The following is a 16436-nucleotide window of genomic DNA, read 5'->3' on the forward strand; positions in this document are numbered from 1 at the left end:
ACTATACAGAGACTCCAGAGAAGAAACCTGAAAAAATATCTGTAGAAACCAAGAAAGGTAATCACTCATTGGTACAGCATTTTTAAACTGTAAGGATTGTTATAATATGAGTGTTGCAAATGCAGAAAGATATTTTGAACTATTATACCTTATTTGACTATTCAGAGATACCAGAGAAGAAATTAGAAAAGGTATCTGTGGAACACAAAAAAGGTAAATCATGTATTCCCTTATAAGAGATGAAGGGGGTTATATTGTGAGTGGAGTAAACTCAGAAAGATATTTTGAACTATTACACCTTATCTTACTACACAGAGACACCAGAGAAGAAATTAGAAAAAGTACATATAGAACCTAAAAAAGGTAATCACTAATCAGCACTGCATTGTTAATGTGAAAAGGTAAATATAATGCAAGCAAGGTAAACATAGACTTATATTTTGAACTATTGCACCTTATTTTACAGAAACACTAGAGAAGAAACTAGAAAAGGTATCTGTGGAACCCCAAAAAGGTAATCATTCATAATACTTGTAAGTCAAGAAGATGATGGCTGTTACGAGGCGTTTAAAGTCAAACCAGGACTTTTAAATTTATATTATAAAAGAACAAAATTCAAGGAGTGGAAGCTGTATTTATTTCTTGACGTACTCCCCTTTTTATACACATATCCCAGTGTTTAAGTGATGTCTGTAAAGCGGTGGCATATAAAGATTTGTCAGTATTTCTGACCCATCCTAGGACAGCCTGCTTAACTTTATCATCAGTGCTGAAATGCTGACCTCCAAGGTACACTTTTAGGGGCCCAAAATCACTCAGAGCAAGCTCCGGGCTGCACAGGGAATGTGGCAATACGTCCCAGCTGAGTTATTGTAATGTGCACATTGTGCAGTGAACAGTATGAGCTTGTGCATTGCCCTGGAGAAACAGGACCCCCTTAGTGATTAAGCAATGCCATTTTTTTCCGCAGACATGTACAGTGCCTTGAAAAAGTATTCACACCCCTTGAAATTTTCCACATTTTGTCACGTTACAACCAAAAACATAAATGTATTTTATTGGGATTTTATGTGATAGACCAACACAAAGTGGCACATTATTGTGAAGTAGAAGTAAAATGATAAATGTTTGTCAACATTTTTTTACAAATACATTTTTTAAAAGTTTGGTGTGCATTTGTATTCAGCCTCCTTTACTCTGATACCCTCAACTAAAATTGTGTGGGACCAATTGCCTTCTGAAGTCACCTAATCAGTAAATAGAGTCCACCTGTGTGTAATTTAATCTCGGCATAAATACAGCTGTTCTGTGAAGCCCTCAGAGAACCCTTTTAGAGAACCTTAGTTAACAAACAGCACCATGAAGGCCAAGGGACACACCAGGCAGGCCAGGGATAAAGTTATGGAGAAGTTTAAAGCAAGGTTCGGTTATAAAAAAAAATATTCCAAGCTTTGAACATCTCACGGAGCACTGTTCAATTCATTATCCAAAAATGGAAAGAATATGGCACAACTGTAAACATACCAAGACATGGCCAGGCAAGGAGAGCATTAATCAGAGAAGCAGCCAAGAGGCCCATGGTAACTCTGGAGGAGCTACAGAGACACACAGCTCAGGTGGGAGAATCTATCTACAGGACAACTATTAGACTTGCACCTGTAATTGCATTGAAAGGTGGTTCTACAAAGTATTGACTTGGGGGGGGTCGAATACAAATGCACGCCACGCTTTTCACATATTTATTTGTAAAACAAATTGAAAACCATTTATCATTTTCCTTTCCCTTCACAATTATGTGCCATTTTAAATTGGTCTATCACATAAAATCCCAATACAATGCATTTACATTTTTGGTTGTAACATGACAAAATGTGAAAATATTCAAGGCACTGTATGCACTTTACTCAGTACATGACAGTAATTTTCACTATTGATATTGCCACCATGGGGTAGAAAATCCACATGAACAATGCTACGTTTGTCCCAGAAAACACTTGCCATCTCTTTTCCTGCAGATGCAAGTATTTGAAGGTTTTTAGTTGGTGATGAGTCTGTGGAGCTGTTTCATGCACAAATTAACACTGTTGTCTCTGGACTGGCCCACAACATGTGTACTGCCTATAAGTAATAGAACACACTTGCTACTTACTACTGCGTGTAGCATTGCCATGCTAGCATTACTTTTTATACCTTTAAAATTAAAAGTCCCGGTTTGATTTGAACACCCCTCGTAATGGGAGAGAGGTAAATTCAGAAATATATTATACTACTATACATTGTTTTATTATGCAGAGACACCAGAGAGGAAACCAGAAAAAGTATCTGTGGAGCCCAAAAAAGGTAATCACTCATTAGTATCACACTTGTAAATTGCAAATGTGGTTATAATGTAAAGAAGGTGAATGCAGACATATATTTTGAACTATTAATCGTTATTTTACTATACAGAGACAACAGAGAAGAAACCTGAAAAACTATCTGCAGAACCCAAGAAAGGTAATTATTCATCAGCACTGCATTTCTAAACTGTAAAGTTTGCTTTAATATGAGTGTGGCAAAGGCAGAAATATATTTTGAACTCTAATGCCCCATACACACGATTGGATTTTCTGATAAACAAATGTTGGATGGGAACTTGTTGGTGGAAAGACCGTGTGTATGCTCCATCGAACATTTGTTGTCGGACTTTCCGCCAAGAAATGTTGGCTAGCAGGTTCTCAAATTTTCCACCAATAAAGGTTTGTTGTCAGACTTTCTGATCGTGTGTACACAAGTCTGTCGGACAAAAGTCCACACATGTTCAGAATCAAAAACGAGCCGGAGATATAACTAGCTTTCATAATGGAGATATCACGTACGTCATGTACGTCACTACGTTCGTAAATGTTGGCCAACATTTCTGTGACCGTATGCATGCAAGACAAGTTGGAGCCAACATCCTTCGAACAAAAATCCACTGTTTTGTTGTCGGAAAGTCCGATCGTGTGTATGGGGCATTATACCTTATTTGACTGTTCAGAGATACCTGAGAAGAAATTAGAAAGGGTATCTGTGGAACCCAAAAAAGGTAAATCATTATTTACTTATAAGAAATGAAGGGGATTATAGTGTAAACGGAGTAAATGCAGAAATACATTTTTGAACTATTACACCTTATTTTACTATACAGAAACACCAGAGAAGAAATTTGAAAAAGTACCTATAAAACCCAAAACAGGTAATCACTAATAAGTATTGCATTGTTAATGTACAAAGGTAGATATAAGGTAAGCAAGGTAAACACAAAAAGATATTTTGAGCTACTAAACATTATCTTACTACACAGAGACACCAGCAAAGGAATTAGAAAAAGTATCTGTTGAACCCAAAAAAGGTAATCACTTAGTATCACACTTGTAAATTGCAAAGGTGGTTATAATGTAAGCGAGGCAAATGCAGCAATATATTTTTAACTATTAATCCTTATTTTACTATATAGGGACTCCAGAGAAGAAACCTGAAAAAGTATCTGCAGAACCCAAGAAAGGTAATCACTCATCAGTACTGCATTTGTAAGTTGTAAATGTTGATATAATATGAGTATGGCAAATGCAGAAAGATGTTTTAAACTATTATACCTTATTTCACTATTCAGAGATACCAGAGAAGAAATTAGAAAAAGTATCTGTGGAATCCAAAAAAGGTAAATCCCTTATTTTCTTATACAGGGTAAGAGATTACGGTGGGTATATTGTAAAGGAGGTAAATGCAGCAATACATTTTGAACTATTAATCTGTTGAACCCAAAAAAGTGATCACTCAGTATCACACTTGTAAATTGCAAAGGTGGTTATAATGTAAGAGAGGTAAATGCCACAATATATTTTGAACTATTAATCCTTATTTTACAATACAGAGACTCCAGAGAAGAAACCTGAAAAAGTAATTGTAGAACCCAAGAAAGGTAATCACTCATCAGTTCTGATTTTGTAAATTGTAAAGGTTATTTGTACCATTTGTTATTTGTATTTTATAATATTAGTGCAACAAATGCAGACATTTTTAATTATTACATCTTATTTGACTAATCAGAGATACCAGAGAAGAAATTAGAAAAGGTATCTGTGGAACCCAAAAAAGGTAAATCACGTATTTACTTATAAGAGATTAAGGGGGTTATATTCTGAGTGGAGTAAAGGCAGAAAGATATTTTGAAATATTAAACCTTATCTTACTACACAGAGACACCAGAAAAGAAATTAGAAAAAGTACCTGTAGAACCCAAAAAAGGTAATCACTCATCGGTACTGCATGTAAAAAGATAAACACAAAAAGATATTTAGAATAATTACACCATATTTAACTATGCAGAGATACCAGAGAAGAAAATAGAAAAGGTATCTGTGGAACCCAAAAAAGGTAATTATTCATAGTACTTGTAAGACGTGAAGATAAAGGTTGTTAAATTGTAACAGTGAGGTTAATGCAGAAGAATAGTTTAAGCTATTATACATTATTTTACTATGCAGAGACACCAGAGAAGAAACCAGAAAAGGTATCTGTGGAAACAAAAAAAGGTAAGCACTCATTAGTATTTCACTAATAAATTGCAAAGGTGGTATAATGTAAGGCAGGTAAACACAGCAATATATTTTGAACTATTATTCCTTATTTTACTATACAGAGACTTCAGAGAAGAAACCTGAAAAAGTATCTGTAGAACCCAAGAAAGGTAATTACTCATAAGTACTGCATTCGTAAACTGTAATGCGTTGTTATAATATTAGTGCGGTATATGCAGAAAAATATTTTGAACCAATGTCATCTTATTTGACTATTCAGAGATATCAGAGAAGAAATTAGAAAAGGTATCTGTGGAACCCAAAAAAGGTAAGTCACTTGTTTAGTTATACAGGGTAAGAGATTATGGTGGGTATATTGTAAAGGAGGTAAATGCAGCAATACATTTTGAACTATTAATCTGTTGAACCCAAAAAAAGTAATCACTTAGTATCACACTTGTAAATTGTAAAGGTGGTTATAATGTAAGAGAGGTAAATGCCACAATATATTTTGAACTATTAATCCTTATTTTACAATACAGAGACTCCAGAGAAGAAACCTGAAAAAGTGATTGTAGAACCCAAGAAAGGTAATCACTCATCAGTACTGATTTCGTAAATTGTAAAGGGTTGTTATAATATAAGTGCAACAAATGCAGACATTTTTAATTATTACATCTTATTTGACTAATCAGAGATACCAGAGAAGAAATTAGAAAAGGTATCTGTGGAACCCAAAAAAGGTAAATCAATTATTTACTTATAAGAGATTAAGGGGGTTATATTCTGAGTGGAGTAAAGGCAGAAAGATATTTTGAAATATTAAACCTTATCTTACTACACAGAGACACCAGAAAAGAAATTAGAAAAAGTACCTGTAGAACCCAAAAAAGGTAATCACTCATCGGTACTGCATGTAAAAAGGTAAACACAAAAAGATATTTAGAATAATTACACCATATTTAACTATGCAGAGATACCAGAGAAGAAAATAGAAAAGGTATCTGTGGAACCCAAAAAAGGTAATTATTCATAGTACTTGTAAGACGTGAAGATAAAGGTTGTTATAATGTAACAGTGAGGTTAATGGAGAAGAATAGTTTAAGCTATTATACATTATTTTACTATGCAGAGACACCAGAGAAGAAACCAGAAAAGGTATCCGTGGAAACCAAAAAAGGTAATCACTCATTAGTATTGCACTAGTAAATTGCAAAGGTGGTATAATGTAAGGCAGGTAAACACAGCAATAGAAAGTTATTTTTAACTATTATACATTATTTTACTATGCAGAGACACCAGAGAAGAAACCAGAAAAGATATCTGTGGAAACCAAAAAAGGTAATCACTTTTTGGTATCACATTTATGAATTGCAAATGTGGTTAAAATGTGAGAGAGGTAGATGCAAACATATATTTTGAACTATTATTCCTTTTTTTACTATACAGAGACTCCAGAGAAGAAACCTGAAAAAGTATCTGTAGAACCCAAGAAAGGTAATCACTCATAAGTACTGCATTCGTAAACTGTAATGCATTGTTATAATATTAGTGCGGTATATGCAGAAAAATATTTTGAACCAATGTCATCTTATTTGACTATTCAGAGATATCAGAGAAGAAATTAGAAAAGTTATCTGTGGAACCCAAAAAAGGTAAGTCACTTGTTTAGTTACTAAGAGATTAAGGGGTTTATATTTGGAGTGGAATGAATGCAGATAGATATATCTTTTTCCCCCCAAACTTTTTTATTGAGTTTTGCAACAATACAAAAGCAGGACAAATATGGCAAACAACATGCAGTATAACACACTGTAAATATGGTGAATGGTCCACATGAATATAGGTTTTTAAATTCTTTGTTTCAAAGGTAGTAATGGGAGGTAAGAAAGGTAGAACATCAGCTCAGTAGTATATACCAGCACAGATGAGCAGCAAAGGAGAACACACAATAGGACATCATACTAAAAGTATGACCATTCCAGTTACCATTCCAGCATAGCCACGGTTTCCACAACTTTAGAAAACTAGGAAGTTTGCCATTTCTTATAGCTAATAGGCGGTGATGCATAAAATAGATTTTTAGAATCTCTATGGTTTTGAAAGGATTTGGTGCATGTGACTGTTTCCAGGATCTAGGGATGGTGGATCTAGCTTCCAGAATTATATGCAACACCACTGTGTTAAAATGAGAGGAAATATTATCTATACCCAAATTTAGTAAGGCTAGGTCAGGGTTAGCATGCATGCATGCCAAGCATGCCAGTTACTTCTAATATCAGTTGGAAGATTTTCCTCCAGAAACCACAGAGATTCGTATGCCCTGTGCACATGGTTGGACATTCCGACAGCAAAATCCGTCAGATTTTTTCCAACGGTTTTTGGCCCAAACTTGTCTTGCATACACACGGTCGCAAAAAGTTGTCGGAAAATCTGATCGTTGAGAACGCGGTGGCATAGAACATGTATGACGGGACTATAAACGAGCCAGTAGCCAATGGCTTTTGTCTCGTAAATTATTCTGAGCATGCATGGCACTTTGTCCATAGGAATTGTCTAAACACGATCAGAATTTAAACGATCAGATTTTGTTGTCTTAAAATTTTAGATTCTGCTCTCAAACTTTGTGTGTCAGAAATCCTGACGGAAAAAGTCAGATGGAGCACACACACGATCGGATTTTCCGACAAAAAAGTTCCAATCACACATTTTCCATCAGAAAGTCTGACCATGTGTACAGGGCATTACAGTACCATAGAAGGTGTGATAATTTGCCAACGGAACAACAGTCACACAAACAAAGTGGGGAGTTAGCAGGGCTGAACTTGGTAAGGTATAATACCAGCATGTGATTTTTTTTAGGGGTAGTGAGTGCAGCTCAAAGCTCTATAAATTGATCTTAGAGCTGCTTTCCATTGTGGAACTGAACATTTACTGCTAAATCAGTTTACCATTACAGAAAGGTTGATTTCTTAACAAAGGTGAACTTTTCAAGGAATAAGTTGTAAAAATAGGATGTTAATATAGCAGGGACCATGTCGGATGACATGGCAGACCATACCGCATCTGGAAGGCAATGGAGGGTTGAGGGTAGAGAGTGTAAGGCATGAGATATCTGTTGGTAATGGTACCTTTCATTGCAAGAGAGATTCAACTAATTTTTTATTGTTTCCTAGGGCTTGAGTTTATTATTGTCATATAGGCCTGAAAGAAGCGTAAGATCCTTCTCTATCCATGATTGGATCCTAAAATGTGGGATGATACATTCTAAAAGCTTTAGTGGAAAAGTTGTTAAGGATAAATGAATCGATACAGGGGAGATAGCTAGCAACACTATCCACACTAATAAGCTGCTATGGATAGTAGGAGATAATATGTTAAACTTCCAAGGATTCAAAGTATCCTCCAATAAGGAATGGTATAGGTTTCCTTCAGGGGCTAACGTTTGCTCAAGATCTACCCACGGAGTGTCAAGATTTGGCTGAATCCAACTTCTAAGTTGACAGATAGCAGCTAGATACTTATCCAAATCAACAGAGCCTGCTCCTCTGCGGTTCCTGTGTTTTACAATCACTGTATGGAATCACCACCCTTGGAAATTATTAATTCGATTGTTTAATTGTACAGGATAAAAAATTACAAACATGCCTCAAAACTATTTTCATTTAACATTATAACCTTCTGGCTTTAAGAAAGAGTTAAAAAAAAATGTCCACCTGCCACCCACGTTCGCTCCACAGAGAGTCAGAATGGAGATCTACCAGTGTAAACAAAGCAGATCCCCATTATGACAAGGGAGTAGAGAGAGATTGTCTGTTCCTAGCGATCAGGAACAGCGACCTCTCTCTCTCTACTCCCAGTCAATCTACTCCCCCCACAGTTAGAAACACCTCCCTAGGACACACTTAACCCCCTTGATCACCTCCTAGTGTTAACCTCTTCCCTGCCAGTGTCATTTACACAGTAATCAGTGGCTATTTTTATCTCTGATCACTGTAACAATGTCACTGCTCCAAAATAAGGCCTCGTTCACACGAGCATCCGTTCAGGTCTGCCTAAAAAACTGACAGGCGGACCTGAACGGATGCTCCATAGACCACTTTTCCATCCATCTGAAGATCGTATCAGTTGACGACAGACTCTGAGACCCATCATCATCCGTTCTCCCATAGGGGAGAGCGGTGCTCTGACAGGTCCATCCCTGCACAGTGTGCAGAGATGGACCTGTCATCTTCCTGCTCAGTGGAGATCGACAGATCTGTCCACTGCAATGTTGCAGTCCTGCTAAAAATTGATAATCAATGCCATTACTAGTAAAAATAATAATAAAAATGCCATAATTCCATCCTCTATTTTGTAGACGCTATTACTTTTGCACAAATCAATCAATATATGCTTATTGTGTGTTTTTTTTTTTTAGCAAAAATATGTAGAAGAATACATATTAGCCCAAACTGATGAAAAGATTTGTTTTTTTTATTTATTTTTTGGATATTTACTATAGCAAAAATGAAAAAAAAATGTTTTTTTCAAAATTGATGTTTTTAGCGCAGAGGTGATCAAATACCACCAAAAGAAATCTCTATTTGTGGGAAAAAAGGACATCAATTTTGTTTGGGTATAATGTCGTACGACTGCGCAATTGTCAGTTAAAGTGATGCAGTGTCGTATCTCAAAATATGGCCTGGTGATTAAGGGGCTGAAGTGGTTAAGGAGGGATAATTTAACTTTGTACTGTATGTCAGTCAGGGGAAAGTATTATTCCTAGTTATGGAATACCACCAGGGCTCCATGCGTATGGCAGGGCTGCTTATAACTGCATCTGCATGGGGTTTGGGACACCTAGGTCCAAGATGAGGGATTTTGAGTAATTTACTTCACTTTATTTACTATAATATGAAACTGTACTAAAAATCTGTAGGACCACATGTGCATAAGGGAGAGAAGAGTGTGGGCTTGTAGCTAGTAAAATTACCTCATCAGTGAATAGCTGGTAGTATGGTGCTTCTGCTTAGTTTGGAACCCAGATATTTGGGGGGTGTGATCTAATCATTTCGGCTAGTGGTTCTTTTTTGGAGAGCATTTCAGATGTATAAACTTGAACAGAGGTGTTGGAGAATAGAGCATGAATATCATGATATAACTATCCACCAAAACCAAACTTAATCAGAGTATGCAACATGTAAGACCAGTCAATCCTGTCAAATCCCTTCATGGCATCAATGGATAGTAGCAAAGATGGCACCCAAGAAGAATTAATGTATATTATTGATTATTTGCCTTGTGGTATCTGATGATTATCTACGGTCTGTAAAGCCAGACTGGTTAGACTTAATCATTGTAGGGAGTATTTTTTGCAGACAACTTGCAATCAGTTTGGCATATCTTTACATCCACATTTAATAACGGTATGGGGTGGAAGTTTTGAGGGGTTGTGGGGTCTTTTCTCAGTTGTGGTATAGTGACTATATAGGCTTTGAGCATCTCCAGCAGAAAGGTAGAGGTCCTGGCCATTTCATCAAATAGAGATACAAGATGTTGTACTAGGCTATGCTGAAAAGTTTTGTAGTACTCTGCCATCTGGGCCCAGAGATTTACCAGTGGCTAGAGTGGTAATAATCATCTGCATTTCCACCTGTGTGAACACTGCATTAAGCTCCTGTATTTTGGAGTGAGTTCGAGAGGAGAGGCAAAATTTTGCTAGAAAGTCTATTATCACTGATTGCTGGGTGATAGAGAAAGGAATTTTTGATTTGGTTCTCTGAGCTTGGAATCGCTTAGCTAAGAGTTTGCCTGCTCTGTTCCCAGAGGAGTACAAGTTGGGTTTAAGGGCCTTGGCATACCAATCATACTGATCCAGCAGCAACCTGCGTAGTTCAAGATGGAGTTTTGCTAGCTCTAGGGAGGTTTTGGTTTAACACAGCTTTTATTTATGGTTTCTAAGGCATGTATTCATTGTGTTAGGTCATTTCATTTCATATTTTTATCACTTTTTTTCTCTGGCGTTCAGTTGAATAAGTACACGTTGCATGTATGCCTTATGGGAATTCTCTATATTAAAAGATTTTGTCCCTGAACCAGTATTGCTGGTAAAAAATCAGTCAGATGCCTTGAGAGAACAGCGTTATGCTGCTGTGAGTTGAGTATCTAAAAATTATACCTCCATAAGTATAAAGAAGAAGTGTGCCTGTTCTCCTTGATCACTAAGGATATAGGCGTGTGGTCAGACCATGTTATGGCTTGTATCAAGGAGGAGGAAACCTTCTGTAGTAACCTCTTGTCAACAAGGAACATGTGGCATGACATGTAGAAAAGAAATAAAAATTCTCACTGGCATGCTAGCATCTCTAAGCATCATAAAAATCCTAAAAATCTGTAGTATGCAGGAATCAGTTCAAGAAGTTTGGTTGAGATGATACGCGGGCTGTGGAGTCCATCTGTGAGTCCAGTTAAAGTCACCAAAGATGATTAGGGAGCCTTCTTTGACCGCTAAAATCTTCTTGTTAATATGCTTAATGAATCTGACTGGTTAGTTATTGTGAACAAAGAAGTTTACTTGGGTAAACTGTTGCAAATGAAACCAAAATTATAAATCAGCCATCATTGTCAATGTAGGGATTTTTCAGGGCAAAGAGTAACAGTATCCTTCATAATGATAAGGAGTCCTCTCTTGTATGCTGGTGCGTTAGCCATGTAGATAAAGAGAACATGCTTGTTGGAACATTTGGGAGGTATAGAATCTAGGAAGTGGTCTCCTGTACGCAGAGCACATTGTGTTGTAATGAACAAGTCTCTTTCCACAAAGAAGCCCACTTAGCGGGTTGACTTAAGCCATGTACATTAAACAAAGACATTTTGAATCTCATTGTGAGGATTTAGAGAGGAGATGGGCAACATGTGTGTGGAGTTCCCTATATTCCTGGACTTCAGAGTGCAGTATGTGCTGAAAAGATCTTTGTGGGTGGGAAAATCTCTTTGCAATTGCTGTGCTGAGCAAAATAAATGTAGGACCAAGAAGTACAAGAACAGTTGTAAACTATGTAACCTGAGGGACAAGGGTAATCATTAAAAAACAAGGATCCAACTTTGATCCAGGTGCAATGGATGTTGCACATTGTGTAATGAGTGATTTTGAAATAAATAATCATTGTCACACCGCCTCTTGGGGATCATGTAGGAGCTGAAGTAGATATATCAGATAGGCCACCAGATGATCTCTTGTGCTTCTTTTTATAAGAAACTAGTTGTCAAACCCACCTGCATGTGAATAGAGAGATTAGTTGCACAGCCAAAAGGTGAAGTTTCTGGGAAGCTGTTCAGTCATCTCAGGAATTTTAGACCTTCATCCAGAGTGGAGATATTGATTGTATTACCATTAGAAGTGACCAGCTGATGGTCTGAGTATCACCAATTTAAACAGGATGTTGTGATTATGGAGCATTTTAGTCACCTTAAGCATATTTTTCCTCAGCTGCATAGTATGGCTAGATAGGTCAGGAGGCTGCATAGGTAGGAGGAATGGACTTTTATGTGGAAGAAGTGCATCCACAAAATCACCTCTCTCAGTCAATGTAAACTCTCACTTTTCTTAGGGAGGTGGTAATGTCCACTTGTAGGATAGCACAGAGGGACATCAACATTTATTTTATTGTAGAATGGAGAATAGGTGTGTTGATAGTAGGGAAGCTGGCTATGGCATCTGGTTGTGCACTAGATTCCTCCATGTGCTCATGTGCCCCACTAACCCTGTCCTGGGCTGCTCTTTGCATGGCCAGATCTTTTGCTGCCATCTTGGGCCTAAATTTGGCTTGACTCCTGGTAGAGGGAGTAGAGGAGTCAGCTCTAGTAGGAGAAGGGTTACTTTTATTCCCTTGGCTCTGTTGCAGTACATCATTGGCCACCAGGAAAGCCCAGGCCCAGTGCATGGTCACCACCATTTGGGTTTGGCCTGTGGTCTCCGATGTGGCGGCATTTTTGGCATGGTCTGTGGTCGTCAGCTTGAGAAAGCCGATCATTTTTGCGTCTGGGCCTGATCCTTCCTATTACGGGACATCTCTGCTGGATGGGGCATCTGCATGTATACTGTGAAGGCTTAGTTGCAGTGGCACTGGCAGGTGGCTGAAATGGATGTAAATCCCTAGCAGCATGGCGGAGCACTATTAGCCAGCCATCTTAGGTCGCGGTCACCATATAACCCACCAAGAAAGATATTTTGAACTATTAAACAATATCTTCCTACACAGAGGCATCAGAGAAGCTATTAGAAAAAGTACCTGTAGAGCTCAAAAAAGGTAATCACTAATCAGTACTTCATGTAAAAAGGTAGACATAATGTGAGCAAGGTAAACATAGAAAGATATGTTGAACTATTATACCTTATTTTACTATGCAGAAATGCCAGAGAAGAAGTTAGAACAGGTATCTGTGAAACCCAAAAATGATTCATAGTAATTTTAAATTGTAAAGATGAAAGTTGTTGTTATAAGCAAGTTAGGTTAACGCAGAAGAATAGTTTGAGCTATAATACATTATTTTACAATGCAGAGACACCAGAGAAGAAGCCAGAAAAGGTATCTGTGGAAACCAAAAAAGGTAATCACTCATTAGTATTGCACTAGTAAATTGTAAAGGTGGTATAATGTAAGGCAGGTAAACACAGCAATATATTTTGAACTATTAATCCTTTTTTTCCCATACAGAGATTCCAGAGAAGAAACCTGAAAAAGTATCTGTAGAACCCAAGAAAGGTAATCACTCATCAGTACTGCATTTGTAAACTGTAAAGGGTTGTTATACTATTAGTTCAAAATATCTTTCTTTAATATACCACACTATGTCAGATACCAAAGAAGAAATTAGAAAAGGTATCTGTGGAACATAAAAAAGGGAAATCATTTATTTACTTATAAGAGATTAAGGGGGTTATATTGGGAGTGTAGTAAACGCAGAAAGATATTTTGAACTATTAAACAATATCTTCCTACGCAGAGGGATCAGAGACGCTATTAGAAAAAGTACCTGTAGAGCTCAAAAAAGGTAATCACTAATCAGTACTTCATGTAAAAAGGTAGACATAATGTGAGCAAGGTAAACATAGAAAGATATGTTGAACTATTATACCTTATTTTACTATGCAGAAATGCCAGAGAAGAAGTTAGAAGAGGTATCTGTGAAACCCAAAAATGATTCATAGTAATTTTAAATTGTAAAGATGAAAGTTGTTGTTATAAGCAAGTTAGGTTAACGCAGAAGAATAGTTTGAGCTATAATACATTATTTTACAATGCAGAGACACCAGAGAAGAAGCCAGAAAAGGTATCTGTGGAAACCAAAAAAGGTAATCACTCATTAGTATTGCACTAGTGAATTGCAAAGGTGGTATAATGTAAGGCAGGTAAACACAGCAATATATTTTGAACTATTAATCCTTTTTTTACTATACAGAGAGTCCAGAGAAGAAACCTGAAAAAGTATCTGTAGAACCCAAGAAAGGTAATCACTCATCAGTACTGCATTTGTAAACTGTAAAGGGTTGTTATACTATTAGTTCAAAATATCTTTCTTTAATATACCACACTATGTCAGATACCAAAGAAGAAATTAGAAAAGGTATCTGTGGAACATAAAAAAGGGAAATCATTTATTTACTTATAAGAGATTAAGGGGGTTATATTGGGAGTGTAGTAAACGCAGAAAGATATTTTGAACTATTAAACGGTATCTTACAACACAGAGACACCAGAGAAGAAATTAGAAAAAGTATCAGTAGAACCCAAAAAAGGTAATCACTAATTAGCAATGCATTGTTAATGTGAAAAGGTAGATATAATGTGAGCAAGGTAAACATAGAAAGATATGTTGAACTATTATACCTTATTTTACTATGCAGAAATGCCAGAGAAGAAGTTAGAAGAGGTATCTGTGAAACCCAAAAATGATTCATAGTAATTTTAAATTGTAAAGATGAAAGTTGTTGTTATAAGCAAGTTAGGTTAACGCAGAAGAATAGTTTGAGCTATAATACATTATTTTACAATGCAGAGACACCAGAGAAGAAGCCAGAAAAGGTATCTGTGGAAACCAAAAAAGGTAATCACTCATTAGTATTGCACTAGTGAATTGCAAAGGTGGTATAATGTAAGGCAGGTAAACACAGCAATATATTTTGAACTATTAATCCTTTTTTTACTATACAGAGAGTCCAGAGAAGAAACCTGAAAAAGTATCTGTAGAACCCAAGAAAGGTAATCACTCATCAGTACTGCATTTGTAAACTGTAAAGGGTTGTTATACTATTAGTTCAAAATATCTTTCTTTAATATACCACACTATGTCAGATACCAAAGAAGAAATTAGAAAAGGTATCTGTGGAACATAAAAAAGGGAAATCATTTATTTACTTATAAGAGATTAAGGGGGTTATATTGGGAGTGTAGTAAACGCAGAAAGATATTTTGAACTATTAAACGGTATCTTACAACACAGAGACACCAGAGAAGAAATTAGAAAAAGTATCAGTAGAACCCAAAAAAGGTAATCACTAATTAGCAATGCATTGTTAATGTGAAAAGGTAGATATAATGTGAGCAAGATAAACATAGAAAGATATGTTGAACTATTACACCTTATTTTACTATTCAGAGATATCAGAGAAGAAATTAGAAAAGGTATCTGTGGAACCCAAAAAAGGTAATCATTCATAGTACTTGTAAATCGTGAAGATGAATGTTGTTATAATTCAAGTAAGATTAATGTAGAAGAATATTTTTTTTTTCTCAAGAAATTTTTTATTGTTTTATAAAGGATATACAAAGGCAAGTGGTACAGGACATGTTGACTTTTACAGTTGTAATTAACAGTCAATGCAATAGAGGGAGGGAAGAGGGGAGAGGGAAAGAAAGGGTGAAAAAGAAACGGATAAGTAGGTGGTTACACAAACAATAATGCAAATACTGGTTACTACACAGGATATATCTTATCAGGGTTAAGATCTAGTTCACAGAATTCTTATATTTGTTGGTCCAAATTTTCCATTGCTTATCAAATAGATCGCACTTCAATGTATTTATGGCAAGAGCACGCTCTATAGTGTGGTGTTGGTTCACTCTTTTAATTAGGTCAGAGATGTTTACCGTCATGGCAGTTTTCCAATGTTGTAATATCATGGATCTAGCAGAAAGAAGGATGTTGGAAATAACAATCCGCATATCATGCGGAAATTGTTCAATACCCATATGTAAAATTCCTAGGGATGGACTGGGGCGAGTGACAATACCCGTGAGCGATGTTATAAGTTGGAATACTTGATTCCAGTAACTAACCAAGTTGGGACACTCCCAAAACATGTGCAGTAGATGTCCTAGCTGTCCACAATTTCTCCAACATGTATTTTGGGCAGATGGAGAAAATGTTGCCAGTCTACACGGTGTGTATTGCCACCTGTTAATTATTCTAATAGTCATTGCCCAATGATTAATAGAACGGGAGGCTTTTTGGATTTCTCGAAATGTGGTTGTCCACTGATCATCTGTTAATGTTTTCCCTAAATCCGCCTCCCATTTATCAATCGATTTTGTTTTCACAAAGGATTGTTTAGCATGTAGAAGGGAGTAAAAAAGTGAAATGCCTTTCCTGGTGGGGCGTTCTCGAGTTAAGAAGTTCCATGCACTGGATGGCATTGTTATAATAGGGGGAGGGTTACGTTTTAGAAAATGTGCCACTTGGATACATGTAAACTGGTACTTGTTGGGGAGATTGTATTGAGCCATAATCTGTGTGCTGGAAAGAGCTGTACCATTAGACAATAGGTCTTGGATGGTATGTATACCGTGGTTGGGGAACTGTTTTAGGGACAGCATAGGGATTTTATGCTCAAGCAGGCTAAGCGGAAATTTG

General features: G+C 36.6%; 1 protein-coding gene across 50 annotated transcripts in view; it reads left to right on the top strand.

Annotated features, from left to right (window-relative positions):
* TRDN (triadin) overlaps window positions 1-16436 on the top strand; it is a 1056665-nt gene that overhangs the window by 827156 nt on the left and 213073 nt on the right. For 48 of the 50 annotated variants that reach the window (XM_077486957.1, XM_077486959.1, XM_077486986.1 and 45 more), the window contains 32 exons: window positions 10-57; window positions 166-213; window positions 316-363; window positions 467-514; window positions 2293-2340; window positions 2449-2496; window positions 3170-3217; window positions 3326-3373; window positions 3479-3526; window positions 3635-3682; window positions 3896-3943; window positions 4072-4119; window positions 4222-4269; window positions 4351-4398; window positions 4509-4556; window positions 4664-4711; window positions 4822-4869; window positions 5084-5131; window positions 5237-5284; window positions 5387-5434; window positions 5516-5563; window positions 5674-5721; window positions 5835-5882; window positions 5991-6038; window positions 6149-6196; window positions 13086-13133; window positions 13241-13288; window positions 13831-13878; window positions 13986-14033; window positions 14583-14630; window positions 14738-14785; window positions 15183-15230. In XM_077486957.1, the coding sequence (XP_077343083.1) occupies window positions 10-57; window positions 166-213; window positions 316-363; window positions 467-514; window positions 2293-2340; window positions 2449-2496; window positions 3170-3217; window positions 3326-3373; window positions 3479-3526; window positions 3635-3682; window positions 3896-3943; window positions 4072-4119; window positions 4222-4269; window positions 4351-4398; window positions 4509-4556; window positions 4664-4711; window positions 4822-4869; window positions 5084-5131; window positions 5237-5284; window positions 5387-5434; window positions 5516-5563; window positions 5674-5721; window positions 5835-5882; window positions 5991-6038; window positions 6149-6196; window positions 13086-13133; window positions 13241-13288; window positions 13831-13878; window positions 13986-14033; window positions 14583-14630; window positions 14738-14785; window positions 15183-15230 (1536 nt within the window). The remainder of the gene's footprint in view (window positions 1-9; window positions 58-165; window positions 214-315; window positions 364-466; window positions 515-2292; window positions 2341-2448; window positions 2497-3169; window positions 3218-3325; window positions 3374-3478; window positions 3527-3634; window positions 3683-3895; window positions 3944-4071; window positions 4120-4221; window positions 4270-4350; window positions 4399-4508; window positions 4557-4663; window positions 4712-4821; window positions 4870-5083; window positions 5132-5236; window positions 5285-5386; window positions 5435-5515; window positions 5564-5673; window positions 5722-5834; window positions 5883-5990; window positions 6039-6148; window positions 6197-13085; window positions 13134-13240; window positions 13289-13830; window positions 13879-13985; window positions 14034-14582; window positions 14631-14737; window positions 14786-15182; window positions 15231-16436) is intronic. The other 2 variants (XM_077486984.1, XM_077486988.1) reach the window with 2 other exon arrangements.

This window comes from Lithobates pipiens, unplaced genomic scaffold, assembly GCF_037356315.1.
Source record: "Lithobates pipiens isolate NorthernLeopardFrog02 unplaced genomic scaffold, aLitPip1_a1.2 Scaffold_18, whole genome shotgun sequence".
In the NCBI taxonomy this organism is placed as follows: domain Eukaryota; kingdom Metazoa; phylum Chordata; class Amphibia; order Anura; family Ranidae; genus Lithobates; species Lithobates pipiens.